Source organism: Heptranchias perlo, chromosome 1 (assembly GCF_035084215.1).
Source record: "Heptranchias perlo isolate sHepPer1 chromosome 1, sHepPer1.hap1, whole genome shotgun sequence".
In the NCBI taxonomy this organism is placed as follows: Eukaryota; Metazoa; Chordata; class Chondrichthyes; order Hexanchiformes; family Hexanchidae; genus Heptranchias; species Heptranchias perlo.
The window spans coordinates 194,469,973-194,492,522 of record NC_090325.1 but is presented as its reverse complement, the minus strand read 5'-3'; the positions used below and the strand labels follow the sequence as shown (position 1 = coordinate 194,492,522).

Genomic DNA, 22,550 nt, shown 5'->3' with positions numbered 1-22,550 from the left:
AGGGTTGTCCTATGAGGTGATATTGAGTAGAATGGGCCGATACTCTCTGGAGTTTAGAAGAATAAGAGGTGATCTCATTGAAACATATAAGATTCTGAGGGGGTTTGACAGGGTAGATACTGAGAAGTTGTTTCCCCTGGCTGGAGAGTCTAGAACTAGGGGGCGTGGTCTCCGGATAAGGGCTCGGCTGTTTAAGGCTGAGATGAAGAGGAATTTCTTCACTCAGAGGGTTGTGAATCTTTGGAATTCTCTACCACAGCGAGCTGTGGATGCTGAGTCATTGAGTATATTCAAGGCTGAAATCGATAGATTTTTGGACTCAAGGGCAATCAACGGATCGGGCAGGAAAGTGGAGTTGAGGCCAAAGATCGGCCATGATCTTATTGAGCGGCGGAGCAGGCTCGAGGGGCCGTATGGCCTACTCCCGCTCCTATTTCTTATGTTTCTATGTTCTATCAGCATATCCTTCTATTCCTTTCCCTTAAATGTTTCTGTGCTATTTTCCTTAATTACTCCTTGTGGGAGCGAGTTCCACATCCTAACCACTCTCTGGGTAAAGAACTTTCTCCTGAATTCCCTATTGGATTTGTTAGCGATTATTTTATATTTATGATGTCTAGTTTTGGACTTGCGCACAAACAGAAACATTTTCTCTACATTTACCCTGTCAAACTCTTCCATTATCTTAAAGACCTGGACATGGACTCTGCTTTGATGATTGTTTGACAGAGAATCCCATATTCTAACCACCCTCTGAGTGAAGAATATTTTTTCCAACCTCCCCTTTGAAGTCTTCTTGTGATTATCTCAACTCTGCTCCCTTGTTACTGTCTCGCTGACAATCTTGCACCAATTACCTTGACGACCTCCGTCAGCTCACCCTTTAACCTTCTCAGCTGTTGTGAGAAAAAGCCCTAACATCTCGAGCCCCTCATTATAACTGTTACCCCCTCATCCCTGGTAACATCTGCGATGTGTTAATGCTATAATGAGCGCGACGTACTCAGAGGTCAGTGGTGTTTTAAGATGCAGACAGATCATTGTGGTGATATCACAGTTTAATATTGTGCAGTAGTGATGATCACAGCAAAGTAAAGCCCTTGTAAAACGCAGCAGTAACGGTTTGGCGAACTGCAGTAGACAGGGTGCAGTAGGATGCTCGTTCCGATGCTGCTTTTTTCTATTTTCATTCCCATCAACTTGACAAATCTAGACCGCAGAAGGTGCTTTCTACGTACTTGCTTATGTGTCACTATATCTATTTAATTTGGAGTGTAAATCCACCGCAGTGTCAAACCACAAGGGTTATAGATTGGCATTGGAAAAGGACTCAGCAGCAAAGTAACACTAAACAGAGTGACGCAGGCTAATAAGGCCATAAAAAAAGCAAACAAAGCACTGGGATTCATTTCCAGAGGAATAGAATTGAAAAGCAGAGAAGTTATGTTAAACTTGGGTGGAACCTTGGTTAGGCCACACTTGGAGCACTGGGCACAGTTCCAGTCTCCATATTATAAAAAGGATATAGAGGCACTGGAGAAGGTGCAAAAAAGGATTTACAAGGGTGATGATACCAGAACTGAGAGGTTAAAACTATCAGGAAAGACTGAACAGGCTGGGGCTCTTGTCTCTAGAAAAGAGAAGGCTGAGGGGTGACCTGAGAGAGGAATTTAAGATAATGAAAGGGTTTGATAGGGTAGATGTAGAGAAGATGTTTCCACTTGTGGGGGAGACCAAAACTAGAGGCCATAAATATAAGATAGTCACTAATAAATCCAATAGGGAATTCAGGAGAAACTTCTTTACCCAGAGAGTGGTGAGAATGTGGAACTCGCTCCCACAAGGAGTAGTTGAGGCGAATAGTGTAGATGCATTTAAGGGGAAGCTGGATAAACACATGAGGGAGAAAGGAATAGAAGGATATGCTGATAGGGTGAGATGAAGTAGGGAGGGAGGAGGCTCGGCACAGACCAGTTGGGCCGAATGGCCTGTTTCTGTGCTGTAATTTCGATGTAAAACCTGCAGAGCTCTCGGGTGTGTTGGGCCCTGTGGACACTTTCTGAACACCCCGGGGGTTGTCGGTTTAAATGTCACGGAGCAGAGATTCACCAAAATGCGCAGACTTCTCTCCCCAAAACACAGCCGTTCAATCTCCAGCCAGAGCAGGAGTTAAGCAGCGGAAACAGGATTGGACCCGACTAAAAACCCGAACTACAGCTCCTGGGCTCAAACGGGATGAGCTGCAGTTTCAGTGCACCTATACTGTAACTACAACACAGTTACACCAAAGCAAAGCCCCCAAAACAATACCACAAAGCTGCAAGGAACTGAGTTGATGCTGCTGGTATGGGTCATTTCCATATAATCTGCCAGTGTTATGATCAAGAACCTCCTGTTATATTTAGATGTTAAATTCCAGATGTTGAGATGTTGTGTTCAAAATCATGTGGGGTTTCGATACAGTAGATTGGGAGAAACCATTTCCATTGGCTGGAGGGTCAGTAATCAGAGGACACAGGTTTAAGGTAATTGGCAAAAGAACCAGAGGGGGAGATGAGGAGAATTTTTTTATGCAGCGAGTTGTTCTGATCTGGAATGCGCTGCCTGAAAGGGCGGTGGAAGCAGATTCAATAATAACTTTCAAAAGGGAATTGGATAAATACTTGAAAAGGAAACATTTACAGGGCTATGGGGAAAGAGCAGAGGGGGAGGGGGACTAATTGGACAGCTCTTTCAAAGAGCCGGACAGGCTCGATGGGCCAAATGGCCTGCTTCTGTGCCCTATGATTCTATGATTCCAACTGGAATGTTTAACAACTTAAGGAACAGTAACCAACATGATTGAACGGCAGTGCTCATTTTTTTACATAGAGTTACACAAAATTTACAGCACAGAAACAGGCCATTCGGCCCAACTGGTCTGTGCTGGTGTTTATGCTCCACACGAGCCTCCTCCCTCCCCTCTTCATCTCACCCTATCAGTATATCCTTCTATTCCTTTCTCCCTCATGTACCTATCTAGCTTCCCCTTAAATGGGCCCTAAGCTCAATTTGCAATAATTTAATTAGAACAACTTTGCATTAATGTAGCCCCTTTCACAACATCCCACAGCCCATCACAACCAATGAAATACTTTTTTGGTGGGAGGAGGGGCGGCTTTAATTGGTTTTTGCCTGTATCGGAAAACAGGCTGATAGGAATCGAGAGCCAGTTTTCACCCCGCCCAAATTTATTTTACCGATTCGCTGTCGGTCAGTTTTGTGACACCGGCATTGAGTAATTCACCCCCTTTGAGGTGTGGTCACTGTTGTAATGTAGGAAACGCGGCAGCCTATTTGTCTACAGCAAGATCCCACAAACAGCAATGAGATAAATGACCAGATAATCTGTGTTTTTAGTGATGGTGGTTGAGGGATAAATATTGGGCAGCACACCTGGGAGAACTCCCCTGCTCCTCTTCAAAATAGTGGCCGTGGCATCTTCCATGTCCACCTGAGGGGGCCTCGGTTAAACATCTCAACTGAAAGACGGCACCTCCGACAGTGCAGCACTCTCTCAGTACTGCAGTGGGTTATGTGCTCAAGTCTCTGGAGTGCGATTCGAACCCACAAACCTCCTGCCTCAGAGGCGTGCGTGCTAACACTGAGCCACGGCTGACAGTCACAGGCAAAAATGATTCCCCGGAGGTTTACTTAATACTTGACTTTGTGGAGATGTGACTTGTATTGTGTCCAGTTCAGACAAGTGCTGAAAGGACCAATATTTATATAAGCATTAAAATCAGATTGCTTTGCTTGCAGTACATGCTAGGAGGCTCTCTGTCTTCGAGGGAACTTACATTTGAATATAGGAGGAGGAGGGAAAAGGAGGATCTCTCAGCTTCCTGCTCCACACATTTTTACTTCTTGTAGGCAGGTGGAAGTTTTCAGAATTTGCCTCTAACGTTGGCCTCTAACAGGCCAATTTCCTGAGTACGACCTGCTGGTGGGGGCACCTCACTCGGGACTGCGCACGCACGGGGAAATCGCGGGCGAGGTGCTCCACCATCAGCCTCCACCCTGAAAATCAGCCCACAGTCCATAAGTGTTTCTTGTTCTCAATGTGAATTAATGCCGTGTAGATTCTGCTAATCTCCTAAGGGATTTGGATGGTGCAGTGAATTAGTGCACTGCCCTTTCAGCCCTGGGATCTGGGCTTGAACATTGACGAGATGGACTGGGGCGGGGGATAGCATTGGGTTTATCACTCCGTCCTTTCGGCCCTGGGAATGAAACCAGCCCACATTAATAAGATGAAAGCCTACTTTTTCAGATGGTTACAGAGGTTGTTAGTTAAATAACTATGTGCAGTCTCAACCCTCATCCCTAAAAGTCACGACCCTCCACCACATGAAACTGCCCATAATCAGACACTAAAGGCCGCAAAAGTTTCGTCCCGCTCACAGCTCATAAACGTGCAATGCAGAAACTGAAAGAAAGACTTGCATTTATATAGCGCCTTTCATGACCTCAGGACACCCCAAAGGGCTTTACAACTCAAGTACTTAGTCGCTGTTGTAATGTGGGAAACGCGGCAGTCAGTTGGCGCACAGCAAGATCCCACAAACAGCAACATGATAATGACCGGATAATCTGTTTTTTTTTTAGCGATGTCGGTTGAGGGATAAATATTGGCCCCAGGACACCGGGGAGAACTCCCCTGCTCTTAAAATAGTGCCATCAAAACTTTTATCCACATAAGGGGGACTTGGTTTAACATCTCATCCTAAAGACGGCACCTCCGACAGTGCAGCACTCCCTCAGTACTGGCACTGGGTGTGTCAACCTGGAATTTGTGTTCAAGTCTCTGGAGTAGTACTGTGAACCCATGACCTTCGGACTGAAAGGCGAGACTGCTACCCACTGAGTCATGGCGGACATATTGTCATGTTGGTGTAGTAAGAAGTGCTCTCTGAATTTGGGGTTAAAGTGCATTGTTGCCGCTCTGAAGGGGCTTTCCTGAGCATTTCATGTGCTTTGTATCTGACCCGAAAGGACTTGTTGCTGAAACTTGACGTGAAAAGTGGAAAGAGGCCCAATCTTTCCACAGTAAAAGGGAAGATTTTCCACCTCAATATTCCTGACAGACGGCCAGGAAGCAGATTGAAAAACTGCGCACCTCCAATTAACGGACGGAAAATCACACTGAGGGGGAGGGGAGGGGACGCAATTTTCCGATATGCGCTAGAAGCTCTGAAACAGAAAATCCCCCCTCAACAACAACAACTTGCATTTATAAAGTCCCTTCAACGTAGTGAAATGTCCCAAGGCGCTTCACAAGAAAGTTATCAGAAAGTTAATTTGACACCGAGCCACATAAGGAGATATTAGGACAGGTGACCAAAAGCTTGGTCAAAGAGGTAGGTTTTAAGGAGCGTCTTTAAGGAGGAGAGAGAAGCGGAGAGGTTTAGGGAGGGAATTCCAGAGCTTGGGGTCTAGGCAGCTGAAGGCACGGCCGCCAATGGTGGAGCGATTAAAATCGAGGGATACGCAAGAGGCCAGAATTGGGGGAGCGCAGAGATCTCGGAGGGTTGTAGGGTTGGCGGAGGTTACGGAGATAGGGAGGGTCGACGTGCTTCACCTTGATTGAGTGCGGAAACAGCGTGTGTTTTTGCCAAGAATAAACTTCCTTGTGAATCGATGGTTGACAATAAAAGTACTTTGAGTGGTCAGGAACTGTAAAGGCCGGTGTGATTGTCTGGGGTGGAGATGCCGGTGATGGACTGGGGTGGACAAATGTAAGGAGTCTTACAACACCAGGTTATAGTCCAACAGCTTTATTTGAAATCACAAGCTTTCGGAGCTTTCCTCCTTCGTCAGGTGAGTGAAGGAGGAAGCCTCCGAAAGCTTGTGATTTTCAAATAAAGCTGTTGGACTATAACCTGGTGTTGTAAGACTCCTTACATTTGTCCTGGGGGGGGGGGGTGAGCCTCAGGTACAGTTCACCGCTCGTCTCGGTGTATAACGTTATCTCACCGCGAGGCCGAGTGTTGCCGTTCCTCACACTTGTGCCCAGTTGCAATCCGTTTCTGGTTTTTGTGCTTTCTGCTCATTTTTTTTTACATAGTTTTTGGAACGCTATTCAAACCTGATAAACCATAGCGACGGAAACCAGGTGCAGTTGTAGGCGTGGCGATTTGCGTTTCATTTGCTTGAGAGAGTCATAGAACGAGGGAAAAACAGTGTTCACGTTGTGCACTAACTGAGGGACCGGGGGGGGGAGCGGAGTGGGGGGGGGGGGGGGAGGAGGTAGAGGAATTCCTGCACTCTGACCTCTGTTGAACCTGTTACCAGACGTCTGCTGAGGATTGGTGCAGTGATACATATACTCCCAACGCTTCAGTCAATGGCTCTACTCATTTTTTGTTACTTTGGAAGGTGCAGTTCGAAATAACGGAGGATAATAACTGCAGAAGCACGTTCATTGTTCTTTGGCCTGCTCCTGATGTCCGATGTATCTTTGACAGTGATCTTTCAGTACGACAGCATTAAAGTAGAGCTAGATGAGCTTGGTCCCATGGGGTTACAATCAATTGTGGGCCTTAAGAGGATGACACAACTTGTATTTATCACAAATGTTGGCCTACCTAAAACTCAATTTTTAACATCAAATAACTTATATCAAAAACGACATTTAAGATAGAAAGGCGGGAGGTTGGAGATAATCAATAAACTAATCAAACTTAGAGAGGATAAAACCCCTGGTCCGGATGGATTGCAACCGCGCATATTAAAATAAGTTAGGGAAGAGATAGCAGAGGCACTGTTACAGACGTATAAAAATTCATTAGAAAAGGGAATAGTGCCAGAGGACTGGTGGACAGCGAATGTGATTCCTGTATTAAAAAAGGGAGATAGAACAAGTCCAGGGAGCTATAGACCAATTAGCTTAACGTCGGTGGTAGGAAAGATAATGGAATCATTACTCAAAGATGTAATAGAAAAACATCTAGAAACCGAAGATATAATAAAGAACAGTCAGCACGGATTTCAAAAGGGAAAGTCATGCTTGACCAACCTTATTGAATTCTTTGAAGAAGTAACAGAAAGAGTAGACAAGGGTAATGTAGTAGATGTAGATGTCATTTGTTGGTCAAAGAGATAGGTTTCAAGGAGAGCCTTAAAGGAGGAACGAGAGTTAGGGAGGAAATGCCAGAACTTAGGGCCTAGGCAGCTCAAGGCTTGGCCGCCAATGGTGTGACAAAGGAAATCAGGGACGCGCAAGAGTTCTCGGAGGGTTGTAGGTCTGGAGGGGGTTACAGAGTTGAGGCGTTGTAGGGCTGGAGGAGGTTACAGAGATGAGGCGTTGTGGGGCTGGAGGAGGTTACGGAGATGAGGCGCTGTAGGGCTGGAGGAGGATACAGAGATGAGGCATTGTAGGGCTGGAGGAGGTTACGGAGATGAGGCATTATGGGGCTGGAGGAGGTTACGGAGATGAGGCATTGTAGGGCTGGAGGAGGATACAGAGATGAGGCATTGTAGGGCTGGAGGAGGTTACGGAGATGAGGCATTATGGGGCTGGAGGAGGTTACAGAGATGAGGCATTGTAGGGCTGGAGGAGGTTACGGAGATGAGGCATTGTAGGGCTGGAGGAGGTTACGGAGATGAGGCATTGTAGGGCTGGAGGAGGTTACGGAGATGAGGCGTTGTAGGGGTGGAGGAGGTTACAGAGATGAGGCGTTGTAGGGCTGGAGGAGGTTACGGAGATGAGGCATTGTAGGGCTGGAGGAGGTTACGGAGATGAGGCATTGTAGGGCTGGAGGAGGTTACAGAGATGAGGCGTTTGTGGGGCTGGAGGAGGTTACGGAGATGAGGCGTTAGTGGGGCTGGAGGAGGTTACAGAGATGAGGCGTTTGTGGGGCTGGAGGGGGTTACAGAGATGAGGCGTTGTGGGGCTGGAGGAGGTTACGGAGATGAGGCGTTTGTGGGGCTGGAGGAGGTTACGGAGATGAGGCGTTTGTGGGGCTGGAGGAGGTTACAGAGATGAGGCGTTTGTGGGGCTGGAGGAGGTTACAGAGATGAGGCGTTTGTGGGGCTGGAGGAGGTTACAGAGATGAGGCGTTTGTGGGGCTGGAGGAGGTTACAGAGATGAGGCGTTTGTGGGGCTGGAGGAGGTTACAGAGATGAGGCGTTTGTGGGGCTGGAGGAGGTTACAGAGATGAGGCGTTTGTGGGGCTGGAGGAGGTTACAGAGATGAGGCGTTTGTGGGGGTGGAGGAGGTTACGGAGATGAGGCGTTGTGTCACATCAGCCAGTGCATCCACTGGGAGCCATCCCACTTTTAATTTTAATTTGTCACTAAACGTGCAATTCATCACATCCTTGATAAATCGTTTTGCACGAGACTTTACTGAGGGAAGTGTTTCTTTAAGAAGCACAGATGGTGAGAGGGGCCTTGTCTGATTGTTATGGAACATTATCAATGTCACTGTGGTGCTACAAGGTCCAAAACTTGTTAAGGTGAGCACACTGTATCGTGTAGCTGACTGGAGAGACTCTGCACACGCAGAGAGATCCCACTTTGACCCTTTGTCCTGTGCAAGATATCGGCATGTGTTTGGCATGCTGCGAGCTCATTGATTGATCGCAGGCACGAGGTCCGAGCTGGGTTGCCAACTCTGATTTGAGGTATTCCTGGAGGTTACATCACATGACCTCCCGACTCCAACCGCCCCACCCAAACGGCTTTCTTTCCCCAATATTTTTTATAACGAATAAATAAACAAACATGTTTAAAGAAAATGGAAAAAAGCACACTTTTTCTATTAATGCCCCTATGATTTCTTTCCCTGGTTTTGCTCGCAGCAGTGTCCAGGAGATTAATCTTCAAATCTTGGAGTCTCCAGGACAGTCCTGGAGAGTTGGCAACCCTACAGTAAGAACTGGTAAACCAAGATGGCCGACAAGATTGAGATGTATCCTGTTTACAAAAATATTTAGGAACATAGGAACAGGAGGAGGCCATTCAGCCCCACCAACCTGTTCCGCCATTCAGTTAGATTATGGCTGATCTGTATCTTAACTCCATCTACCCGCCTTGGTTCCATAACCCTTAATGCCCTTACCTAACAAAAATCTATCAATCTCAGTTTTGAAATTTTCAATTGACCCCCAGCTCAATGGCTTTTTGGGGGGAGAGAGTTCCAGATTTCCACTACCCTTTATGTGAAGAAGTGCTTCCTGACATCACTCCTGAACGTCCTAGCTCTAATTTTAAGGTTATGCCCCCTTGTTCTGGATTCTCCCACCAGAGGAAATAGTTTCTCTCTCTCTACCCTATCAACTCCTTTAATCATTTTAAACACCTCAATTAGATCACCCCTTAATCTTCTCTACTCGAGGGAGGCAGACAGGCCCAAAACTAAAGAAGGTCACACTTCTTAGTAACGAATGTAAAGAATCTTACAACACCAGGTTGTCAACCCCATTTGTCAACCCCAGTCCATCACCGGCATCTCCACATCATTCTTAGTAACGAGTTAGAGAGTTCCAGATAAACTGAGTCTCTTTCTCTTCTCTGCCCAGAACACGAGCATTGATTGGTCATCACTGTCAAAGAAGGATTGTGTGAAGTATGGAGGCAGCATGGTCGGTGAGAGCTGCAGCTACGTTCCCGATGTCGCCTTGATGTCCTTTATCCTCTTCCTCGGTACCTACACCTGTTCGATGGCACTGAAGAATTTCAAGACCAGCCCGTACTTCCCAACTACGGTGAGTTGGAATGGTTAATACTTGATGGGCGTCTTTTTTTTACCAGTGACTGTTTAGCTTGTTTAAATCAGGAGTGGGGCATCCCGTGAGGTGCCCCGTTAGTTAGACTTGTTTGTGCACCTTTTCGATTTTAAGATTTTTTTTGCCCACAAATTTGCTGGGAGTGCGAGCTGTTGGCGGCACGGTGAGGGCAACAGGGGGCATCTGGGACCTCAGTGAACGACGGGACCAACTAGTCTATCTCCTTAAACAATGAGATTTATGGATTGAGAAAGAAACAGAGGAACGACGGAGAAGGAAATAGAGTGAATTTGAGTCAAATCAGGTACAGAAAGAGAAATAAAGAGAGGGAAAGAAAGATTGGATTAAGAGAGAGTGAGAGGAAAAAGACAGAAAAGAAAAGCAAGAAAAATATTGAAATTTAAAATTTGACGTTTAAAAAATCTCCTAAAACAATTCACAACCTGAAGGAATGAGACTCCACACTTATAATTGTTCACTTTCTGGGCCAGAGAGGTTGATTGGTCATTTACAAATAGCATGCCCTTAAAAGGATACGTTCACTATTATTTACTGGACTTAACTTTCTGCGGCGAGTTTAATTAACGTGTAAATTCAGCGACTTCATGAAACTCACGGGGAGGTTGAGGGCGAGATGCCGTTTCCGCGAGGCTAACGGCGGAGCAGCGCTAATCGTCCAGCGACTTGCGGCGATTCGCGACTCACGGGGAAATCTCTTCCTCGCCACAAGTTGCTGCACGATTCACACATTGATAACGGCGAGCGTCGTTCAGACGCCGTTATTTTTTCAGCGAGATCTGGCCCATTGCGTTTAGCAGCACGAGACTAACAGCGGACAAATACACAGTGTTTACCTCTGAAAGTTGGCCAGTTATGCTCGGCACAAGACAGATGGGCTTCCTATCCGATAGGCTTGTGACCCCCTAACCAGTATCTAACTGTGCTATTTAATCTCATTAAGAGTCTTATTTTGAATATTAAAGCTTCAAACATATTGGGTGGCATAATATGTTAATAGGCTGCCCTTTCACCTCTGCACTCGACCTCTGACCGATTGGATGGAAGTCTGTTTGGTGTTTTGGCAATCTCAACATAACTCCTAGTAAAGGGGGACCCGACCGTTAAACTAAGGCAGAATTTGGTTAGACCACACTTGGAGTACTGTGCACAGTTCCGGTCTCTATATTACAAAGGAGGATATACAGGCACCGGAAAAGGTGCAAAAAAAGATTTACAAAGGCGATACCAGAACTGAGATGTTATACCCATCAGGAAAGGCTGAACAGGCTGAGGTTCTTTTCTCTAGAAAAGAGAAGAGGGGTGACCAGATAGAGGGTCTTTAAAATTATGAAGGGGTTTGATAGGGTAGACGTAGAGAAGATGTTTCCACTTGTGGGGGAGTCCAAAACCAGGGGTCATAAATATAAAATAATCACTAATAAATCCAATAGGGAATTCAGGAGAAACTTCTTTACCCAGAGAGTGGTGAGAATGTGGAACTCGCTACCACAAGGAGTAGTTGAGGTGAATAGTGTAGATGGATTTAAGGGGAAGCTGGATAAACACATGAGGGAGAAAGGAATAGAAGGATATGCTGATAGGGTGAGATGACGAGGAGTGGGAGGAGACTTGTGAGGAGCATTAGCACCGGCACAGACCAGTTGAGCCGAAATAGTGGCTGTGGGATCTTTCACGTCCACCTGAGAGAGCAGACGGGGCCTCGGTTTAACATCTCATCCGAAAGGCACACCCTGGATGGGTATTTGGAGGCAGAGGGCAGCGTGTCCTACAAGACAACAGGCGTCAAATTGTGCGGAGCATGCCGTTTTCCCAATATACATTCCCGCCTCCGCTGAGTTCTGCGCTGGGAGTGCGAATTGGTAAAATTCACCCCTCTATTGTAGCCCTGTCAACCAAAGGTGGATACTGTGCAGTTGAACTTGTTTAAAAATTGGTTGGAAGGTAGCCTGCAGCTGTCATGGTCACATGAGCTGATGAACCGATAAACCCAGGAACTCAGCCATTGCTTGAGATTAGTTTAGTGTTGCCTTCACCTGATCGTATCATGTTTTCACTCTGTGACAACTCTGCTCATATTTTCCAGGAAGCCACGTTTCCATTTTGAAAAATGCAAATTGGGTTGGGCAGTGTGCGAGACTTGCTGGAATGTTCTTAGCCTATAGCTTGCCGTTCAGGCGTGGGTCCATGTGCGTGCAGTGTAGTGATTATGGTGCTGGACTCACTAGAGGTTCCTGAGTTTAAATCCCCACCACGGCAATTTGTGATACAATTCCCCACCCACTTAAAACATTCGCATTTTAAAACATGCAGTCACTTGTATTGACCAGAGAGCGATAACCATGAACGTCAATTTCAAAGTTGCCGGTTATGGGGTCTTAGGCGGTCCGATTATTTCGGGCTGAAACAGCTGTGCTTCTCACCAGTTTACACCTTCTTGGCTGCACTGAAAGCAACAAGAATTATAAGTACTTGTAAATAGCACCTCTTTAAAATGCCTCTTGCACTGAAGCAAGTGCAATGATAAGCTCCTGGGCACCACCGTTTAGGAAGGATGTCAAGGCCTCGGAGAGGGTGCAGAGGAGATTTACCAGAATGGTACCAGGGATGAGGGACTTCAGTTATGTGTAGAGACTGGAGAAGCTGGGATTGTTCTCCTTAGAGCAGAGAAGGTTAAGGGGAGATTTGATAGAGGTGTTCAAAATCATAAAGGGTTGTGATAGAGCAGATAAGGAGAGACTGTTTCCAGTGGCAGAAGGGTCAATAACTAGAGGACACAGATTTAAGGTGATCGGCAAAAAAGCCAGAGGCGACATGAGGAAATATTTTTTTATGCAGCGAGCTGTTATGATCTGGAATGCGCTGCCTGAAAGGGCGGTGGAAGCAGATTCAATAATAACCTTCAAAAGGGAATTGGATAAATACTTGAAGGGGAAAAATTTGCAGGGGAAAGAGCGGGGGAATGGGACTACTTGGATAGCTCTTTCAAAGAGCCAGCACAGGCATGATGGGCTGAATGGCCTCCTCCTGTGCTGTTCCTACTATGATACTATGATAAGCAAATACAGTACAGTAGGTGTGATCCACACTATATACACTAGTAGTGTATTCTCAAGGCGCTGCCCCGTTATACCGGCCATCGCATATAGCGGGCAAATTGCATTTGGGCCTACACGTGACTCCAGTCCTGCACTAAGTGGTTGATGTTGTGTAAGCCACTCGGTTGTTAAAAGCAGGCCTGCTCAACGAGAAGGCCTAACTTGGGGATGGGCAATAAATGGGGCTTTGCCAGTGTCGCCCACATCCCGAGAACAAACGTGAAAAGAGTTGTTCAAAAGCCGTTTGTTTCTCAACTGTTGAGGTTTGTGCTGTTCTGCCAAGTGAGGAAACAGAGTGCAAGATCCTCCCCGTTCTTCTGAAAGTTATTTCCTACCTCTCCACCCAATTCTGTTGTGCATAACTTTAATGAAAACCTTGGTTACAAAAACTGGCTTCTCACGTTGACATTTTTTTAGTTAAAAATGTTGACAGGACAAATTCCCCCCACCTGTGACGTAGAGACGATGTTTCCACTTATGGGGGAGACCAAAACTAGGGGCCATAAATCTAAGATAGTCACTAATAAATCCAATAGGGAATTCAGGAGAAACTTCTTCACCCAGAGAGTGGTGAGAATGTGGAACTCGCTCCCACAAGGAGTAGTTGAGGTGAATAGTGTAGATGGATTTAAGGGGAAGCTGGATAAACACATGAGGGAGAAAGGAATAAAAGGATAGGCTGATAGGGTGAGATGAAGTAGGGAGGGAGGAGGCTCATGTGGAGCATAAACACCGGCATAGTCCAGTTGGGCCGAATGGCCTGTTTCTGTGCTGTAAATTCTATGTCCCCCCCGCCCTCCCTCTTGGGTCCAGCCGACCCAGATGATTGGTCGAGCTGCGGTGAGCTTGGTGTGCCGATTCCCAGGCTCTGCTTCTCTTGAGAGATGTGGGTGGGTGAGGAACGGATTTGCGACACGCGCACCGTCTGAAACCCGAGACACTGGGCGAGAGACGGTCGGACAAGAGAAGAGAAATATAATCAACTAATTGCTTCGAGGCAGGAGCTGCCTGTAACTCGAAACCTGAGTGGAAATTCCATTTCCTATTTGCTGTCAGATATACGTTACACGGGTGAGAAGGTGGTACCACGGTTACTGGAGCTTTGTCATTAGGGTCAATCTTTTCACCTGAGTCCTGGGGACGCTTCACTTGCAAATCTTCCGTAGCTCTGGCGGAGGGCTAAAGGATGGGCGGAGGGCCCTTATCACTTCAAGAAGCCATCCCAGCTCACTTCACGTCCGACAAATCATTTTTGAAGTATAGTCACTGCTGTTACGTTAACAAATGCGCACAGTAAGATCCCACAGGCAGCCGTGGAGTTGAACGACCGTTTTTTTTGGTTGAAGGAGGAGGCTGAGCCAACACTGGAATGTCAGCTGAGGCTGATTACACAGAAAGAAAGTGCTTGAATTTATATAGCATCTTTCACGTCCCAAAGCCCTTTACAGCCCATGAAGTACTTTGTGAAGTGTAGTCACTGTTGTGATGTAGCAAACGCGGCAGCCAATTTGCGCACAGCAAGATCCCACAAAACAGCAATGTGATAATGACCGGATAATCTGTTTTAGTGATGTTGGTTGAGGGATAAATATTGGCCCCAGGACATCAGGGAGAACTCCCCTGCTCTTCTTTGAATAGCGGCCATGGGATTTTTTATATTCACTGACAGGGCCCTCAGTTTAACATCTCATCTGAAGGACGGCACCTCTGACAGTGCAGCACTCCCTCAGTATTGGATCGGGAGTGTCGGCCTAGATTTTGTACTCAAGTCTCTGGAGTGAGATTATGAGCCCATGACCTTCTGATTTAGAGGCGAGACTGATACCCACCGAGCCACGGCTGACACACACAGTGCAAACAGCTGTAGGGAAAATCCTTTGATCTTACATTGTAATTTGATTTAACCCCGCCGAGACCCGCAGGAATATCTCAACATCAGTGCGAAGTGCGGCCAGATTACAAGTTTTAGTTTTAAAGTGTGGGGCTTGATCTGAGAATGCCAGAAATTAAGGATTGTTCTGTAGTTCCATTTGCACCTCTAATTCTGCTTTCTACCCGAAACTCACAGAAAGGCAAATTACTTTTCATAACTCACGGTTGAGACGAGGCGGGCATCTCAGAAGCTGGAAAGGCCTGGAGGATTCGCTCCACGAATGACTTGCATTGTTGGCAGAGGATGAGCGAGTGGCTGGTGGAGGGTTGTCCTCCCCTGTTATGTGTGGGGGTCCTCGATCATTGATTGCTCCTTTTTGTTTCTGTCCTGAGCAGATCCGGAAGCTGATAAGTGACTTTGCCATCATCCTAGCCATTCTGATCTTCTGCGGACTCGATGCTCTGGTTGGAGTGGACACACCCAAACTTATTGTGCCAAATGAGTTCAAGGTTTGTTAATTGTGTGATCTTTTCTTCCCCCTTACAAATGTGAGGCTTCTTCCCCTTTGCGTTCCTCTTTTTGGTTTTGCTGATGACACAAAGGTAGGAAGGAAAGTAAGTTGTGAAGAGGACATAAGGAGTCTGCAAAGGGATATAGATAGGTTCAGTGAGTGGGCAAAAATTTGGCAGATGGAGTATAATGTGGGAAAATGTGAACTTGTCCACTTTGGCAGGAGGAATAGAAAAGCAGTATATTATTTAAATAGAGAGAGATTGCAGAACTCTGAGGTACAGAGGGATCTGGGTGTCCTAGTACATGAATCACCAAAAGTTAGTATGCGGGTACAGCAAGTGATTAGGAAGGCAAATGGAATGTTGTCATTTATTGCAGGGGAATGGAATATAAAAGTAGAGATGTTTTGCTACAGTTGTACAGGGCATTGGTGAGACCACATCTAGAATACTGTGTGCAGTTTTGGTCTCCTTATTTAAGAAAGGACATAATCGCTTTGGAGGCGGTTCAGAGAAGGTTCACTCGACTGATTCCTGGGATGAGGGGGTTATCTTATGAGGAAAGGCTGGACAAGTTGGGCCTGTGTACACTGGAGTTTAGAAGAATGAGAGGTGATCTTATTGAAACATATAAGATCCTGAGGGGACTAGAAGGGGTAGATGCTGAGAAGATGTTTCCCCTTGTGGGAGAGACTAGAACTAGGGGCCACAGTTTAAAAATAAGGGGTCTCCCATTTAAGACGGAGATGAGGAGAAATTTTTTCTCTCAGAGGGTCGTGAGTCTGTGGAACTCCCTTCCCCAGAGAGCGGTGGAGGCAGGGTCATTGAATATTTTTAAGGCTGAGTTCGATAGATTCCTGATTAACAAGGGAGTCAAAGGTTATAGTTGGTAGACGGGAAAGTAGGGTTGAGGTCACAATCAGATCAGCCATGATCTTATCAAATGGCAGAGCAGGCTCGAGGGGCCGAATGGCCTACTCCTGCTCTTAATTCGTATGTTCGTATCTCGCTGACTTGGAGAGCTTGCACACATGGGCTGCCGGGTTTTTTTCCTCCAATGCCATTGAATACGGGACAATTGAGAGGGTCGTCACCATCCCACCTAATTACACGCTCCCTTGGCATGATCTGTTACTGATGACCTGCTAAACTGCACGGCCTCTGTCGTCAGCAGCTACAACACCGCTCCAAAGTGGGGGGGGGGGGGGGTGGGGGAAAGCTGAAGAAGAAAACAAATACAGGCTGAGAAAGGGACTGTTCCCAGGGGCCGGGTCCGTTATTCGCCCGGCTTTCCCGCTCATGGTTTAATGTCCTTCGGTCGGCCCCGTAACTCGCTCCCCGTCTGGCATTGCTCGCTGTAGAATTTCCCCCTCCCTCCCTTGTTACCGTGTGTCAGGCAGTGATCGCTGGAAAGGAGGCAGTCAGGACAAAGCTTGTGCTAACCTGCTCTCAGATCAAAGCAACTTTTAATTTAGTGTATATTTTAAAAAAAAATAACAAACTTAAACTGCAGGCTTTTTTACTTCAATAAAGAGCCTGTAATCTTGCACAGGTATAATCAGAATTAAACAAACAGGGAATCCACTTCATAGATGCTCTCCCTTGTGCCAAGTTAACAATGATGACCTTTAAAAGTTAAAGGAGCAGAACGTAAAAGGAGTGGACAATAACAAATGATGGAACATGAGACAATTTCAGCAGAAACTCCAAGGTTACGGTGGGAAGGGTTTAGACTGCGTTGGAGAGGTCCTGTGAACTTTACTGCAGGTTTCCACCCTTGTTGAAAGCAGATGGAGGGGGTTTTACTTCAGATCAATCAAACGTAGGGGTCGACTCGCTGAGATTTGCGTTGGGAGCCAAGAGAGCAGCTTCCATCTCGTGGGTTCTCTTTGTGTTGCTTGCCACAGCCCATCAGTGTCGTCACTGTTGCCGGTGGCAACGGGAATGTTTTCCAAATCGCTGAGCCCAGAATGGAGGCAGATCCCCTTTAAGAAGGTGGCAGAGGGAACAAAGAACTCCTTCCTCCACCCCGGGCCTGGACCTCTGCCCATAGCCAGATCGTACACTTGATACGTGAGGGGAACGCACTACTGCCAAACGCCCACCAGCGTCCTACATCTGTACGGACAGCATAGAAACAGGCCATTCGGCCCAACTGGTCTGTGCCGGTGTTTATGCTCCACACGAGCCTCCTCCCTCCCTACTTCATCTCACCCTATCAGCATATCCTTCTATTCCTTTCTCCCTCATGTGATAATCCAGCTTCCCCTTAAATGTATCTACGTTATTCGCCTCAACTACTCCTTGTGGGAGCGAGTTCCACATTCTCACCATTCCCTGGGTAAAGAAGTTTCTCCTGAATTCCCTATTGGATTTATTAGTGACTATCTTATATTTATGGCCTCTAGTTTTGGTCTCCCCCACAACATCTTCCATATGTCTATCCTTTCAAACCCCTTCCTAATTTTAAAGACCTCCATTAGGTCACCTCTCAGCCTTCTCTTTTCTAGAGAAAAGAGCCCCAGCCTGTTCAATCCTTCCTGATCAGTTATAACCTCTCAGTTCTGGTATCATCCTTGTAAATCTTTTTTTGCACTTTCTCCAGTGCTACATTAAAACAAGCTGTATCACCGGGCTTCCAATAGACTAAAATCTCGTGGAGAAGCTGCTTCCTCTGAGCCCACCTGTTTGTAACAGCAATTTCCAAACATTTCTGCCTGAGGAGTTAATGCAAATCTTTAATGTAGTCTCTGGGCCCCCTTTTGCTGAAACTTACTGACGCCAGTGTGAGCTATTCCACGGAGAAATGTTACTGTTGAAGGGAGAAAAATACTTTTTTTACTTGCCCAAAGCAACAAAAATGACATAGAATGTGATGTGCCAGTGAAACAACAAATATAACAAATTACAAGAAACATTGCAGAATTCTTGAGATTCTGTCCTCACTGTGTTTGGGCCCAGGTAGACACAATTGGTAATGCAGCACCACTCTCTCCCGCTGTTTGAAAACTTATCACCCGAGAAATGACTGCAATATCAGCAGATTGACAAATATGTACAAGGATACATTCTGTGAGGCCCCATTCCCCATCGTGGGCCTCCCCAGAATACGACCTATGAAAGAAAGGAAGATTTGCATTTCTATAGCGCCTTTCACGACCTCAGGACGTACCCATAGTACTTTACAACCAATGAAGTACTTTTTGAAGTGTCGTCACTGTTGTAATGTAGGAAATGCAGCAGCCAATTTGCTCACAGCAAGATCCCACAAACAGCAATGAGATAATGAGCAGATAATCTGTTTTTTTAGTGATGTTTGTTTGAGGGATAAATATTGGCCCCAGGACACCGGGGAGAACTCCCTTTCTCTTCCTTGAAATAGTGGCTGTGAGATCTTTTACGTCCCATCCTGAGGGCGCAGGCAGGACCTCGGTTTAACGTCTCATCCGAAAAATGGCACCTCCGACGGTGCAGCACTCCCTCAGTACTGGCACTGGGAGTGTCGGCCTCAATTATGTGCTCAAGTGTCTGGAGTGGGACTTGAACCCACGACCTGCTGACTCAAGAGGGGAGAGAGCTGCCCGCTGAGCCACAGCTGAGACTGAAGGGCTTTGCAGCCGATAGTGTACTTTTCAAGCATAGTCACTGTTGAAATGTAGGAAATGGTGGTGTAGTTTTACCGGGAAACCTTGGTTCCTGTCCAGTGACCGTCCAAGTGGGACCCTATAGCTTCGTGCAGACATACGGCAGTCCACTGTCCACCATAAACCCGTTTAAAGCAAACGTGCTCTGCGTGTGGAGTGCCGTAGATATATATGTTGTTGCCGACGGTTATTGGTTCTGGTTGCTGTCTGGGTTGACTTGCTACTTTCCCTTTATTCCTCCAGCCGACCAGCCCCCACCGAGGTTGGATCGTGACGCCGTTCGGTGGGAACCCCTGGTGGGTGTGCCTTGCTTCAGGCCTCCCAGCCCTGCTCATCACCATCCTGATCTTCATGGATCAGCAGGTCACCGCCGTTATCGTCAACAGGAAGGAGCACAAGTTGAAGGTCAGCTTTCAAGTGCTTGCTGGAAATTGTGCAGGAGGCCCGGATTTCCCCGGCAAGGGGGGGGGGGTGGGAGGCGGAGGGGGGAGTCCTCGCTCAGTAAAGAGGGCAAGATCGGAGAACCGGGCTCGGGCTTGCCTGGTTTTCAGTCCCTCGTTCTAAATTCTTAGCGATTAGGAAATTAAATCGGGTGTGCTCGGTTACATAGAATGTACAGCAGGGAAACAGGCCATTCGGCCCATCTTGTCTATGCCGGCGTTTATGCTCCACACGAGCCTCCTCCCACCTTACTTCATCTCACCCTATCTTTCTATTCCTTTCTCCCTCATGTGTACTTCCCCTTAAATCCAACTATGTTATTCGCCTCAACTACTCCTTGTGGGAGTGAGTTCCACATTCTCACCACTCTCTGGGTAATCGAGTTTCTCCTGAATTCCCTATTGGATTTATTAGTGACTATCTTATATTTATGGCCCCTAGTTCTGGTCTCTCCCACAAGTGGAGACATCTTCTCTATGCCTACCGTATCAAACCCTTTCTTAATTTTAAAGACCTCTATCAGGTCACCTCTGACTTCCCTTTTCTAGAGAAAAGAGCCCCAGCCTGTTCAATCTTTCCTGATAGGTACAACCTCTCAGTTCTGGTATCATCCCAGTAAATCTCCAGTGCCTCGATATCCTGCTCGATCCATCCTCCCGTCTCTGCACCAGGAGCACAAACTTGTGAAAATTAACCCACATATTCAACCTGTGTTGTTTCACTCCATAAACACGGCCATTTATTGAAACTTCCTTTGCAATCAGATTCATTTCTGGGTATTCTAATCACTCGATCTGAAGCCTTTCTCGATGAAAGTTGAAGCAGACATTAACCACACACACCAAAAAACATGACTGACAATCGTAGAATCATAGAAAGGTTACAGCACGGAAGGAGGCCATTCGGCCCATTGAGTCCACTTCGGTTCTATGCATGAGCAATCCAGCTAGTCCCACTCCCCCGCCCTATCCCCGTAGCCCTGCAAATTTTTTCCTTTCAAGTACTTATCCAGTTCCCTTTTGAAGGCCATGATTGAATCTGCCTCCACCACCCCCTCGGGCAGTGCATTCCAGATCCTAACCACTCGCTGTGTAAAAAAAATTTTCCTCATGTCACCTTTGGTTCTCCTCCAGCCTTACAATCCTCCAAGATCGCTGCGCAACCCAGCCCTTCCCTCCCGATTTTAATCGCTACATCATTGGCGGCCGCGCCTTTAGCTGTCTAGACCCTAAGCTCTGGAATCCCCTCCCTAAATCTCTCCGCCTCTCTACCTCTCTCTCCTCCTTTAAGACACTCCTTAAAACCCACCTCTTTGACCAAGCTTTTGGTCGCCTGTCCTAATATCTCTTCCTGTGTCTCATTGTCAAATGGTATCTGATAATCTCTCCTGTGAAGCGCCTTGGGATGTTTTACTATGTTAAAGGTGCAAGTTGTTGTTATCATTGATACAATCCTAATAGAAAGAGTATCTGGTAAGTTGGGAGTAAGGTCCAAAGAGGTCGTTCCGACTTTGGGCGATGGCGTAAGACGGACGATATCAGATGTGCCGCCCATTATACATCTCTCCCCCGATTCACCTCTCCAGAAGGTTCTTGGCACTTTAACCGAGAGCTGTGCTGCTGCCTTTTTGGTGGTGTGCTGATATTTTTGCCAAAGTTCAATTGGTGCATTTCAGAATGGCCCAAGGCCCATGGCAATGGCCTTGGAGCAATAGTGAAGTTGGACTGAACGGTGTTGTGTTGTTCACGGAAGATCTCCTGCTTCCATGGCCTCACTGACTCCCTTTAGGTTTTTTTTGTTACTCCTTGTACCTTGACACTGAAGAGCCTTTTGGCCTGAAGTGTATTTAATGGTCACCTTTCTGCGACAAGGAAGATTCTCCTGTTCTTTAAGGGAATGGGGCCTAATATTGCTTCAAGATGGAGCAGGTCACTGCAACTCCCAACAGACAATACCATGAAGTCTGCGCTCGCGATTGCCTCCTCGTGATTGGACAGCCAGTCTGAGCTGAGCCATCATGGAGAGGCATCAAGATGGGACAAAGCACCAACTCCCAAAGGAGGGAATAAAAATTAAAAAAAACAGTTCCCCAAGGCTCTGCTCACCCACATCCTAGAAGCTGGTCATAGATTGGCATTGGTAAAGGATTCAGTTGTAAAGTAGCGTTAAATGAAGCGACACAGGTTAATAAGAGCATCAAAAAAAACACAAGCACTGGGTTTCATTTCTAGAGGGACAGAATTGAAAAGCATAGAAGTTATTTAAAACTTGTATAGAACCTTGGTCAGACCACACTTGGAGTACTGTGCACAGTTCTGGTCTCCATATTATGGGAAGGATATAGAGGCACTGGACATAGACGGAGTGAAGATGTTTCCACTTGTCGGGAGTCCAAAACTAGGGGCCATAAATATAAGATCGTCACTAATAAATCCAATAGGGAATTCAGGAGAAACTTCTTTACCCAGAGAGTGGTGAGAATGTGGAACTCGCTATCACAAGGAGTGGTTGAGGCGAATAGTATAGATGCATTTAAGGGGAAACTAGATAAACACATGAGGGAGAAAGGAATAGAAGGATATGCCAGAGGGTAAGATGAAGTAAGGAGGGAGGAGGCTCGTGTGGAGCATAAACACCGGCATAGACCAGTTGGACCGAATGGCCTGTTTCTGTGCTGTAATTTCTATGTAAAGTAGTTACCAGGTAGGCATCATTAGAAAGACTTATGGAAATTTGAAAATCTCCCCATAAAGGGAAAGTACATCTGACTGAATTACTCTCGTTATCCTTTGTCCTAGTTTTTAAAAAATGTATATTTGACTGGAAAGAGGAAGCACAGGAGCCAACATTTTGTGTTGAACTTCTCCTTAACTTCATGACATTCCACTGCAGTAACGTCGTGAACAAGAACAGAATGAGCACTGGGTGATTGAAAGGGGTCAGTAGGTGTATAGGTAATCTTGCATAAGACCGAGGGATTATAGAGCAGTCCTCTTTAAGTACCAGCAAGGACCTGGTTGGTACCGAATTAACATTTGGAGATTCTTTAGCTCCCGTCCCTTTGTGCAGGATAATGATTCCAAAGTGAGAGCTCTCTCTCTCTCTCTCTCTCAAACACGTTGCAGGTTAACGCCACTTCTGCCTTTTGTACTAACAATGAAGTAATCAGGGAAGTAGCAAGGCAGCTGTGTATC

At 46.5% G+C, this 22,550-nt stretch overlaps 1 protein-coding gene across 5 annotated transcripts in view; it reads left to right on the top strand.

The window, feature by feature from the left end:
- LOC137330689 (electrogenic sodium bicarbonate cotransporter 1-like) overlaps positions 1–22,550 on the top strand; it is a 174,086-nt gene that overhangs the window by 109,078 nt on the left and 42,458 nt on the right. For all 5 annotated transcript variants that reach the window (XM_067994515.1, XM_067994517.1, XM_067994514.1 and 2 more), the window contains exons 16-18: positions 9,564–9,749; positions 15,155–15,268; positions 19,159–19,320. In XM_067994515.1, coding sequence (XP_067850616.1) covers positions 9,564–9,749; positions 15,155–15,268; positions 19,159–19,320 — 462 coding nt within the window. The remainder of the gene's footprint in view (positions 1–9,563; positions 9,750–15,154; positions 15,269–19,158; positions 19,321–22,550) is intronic.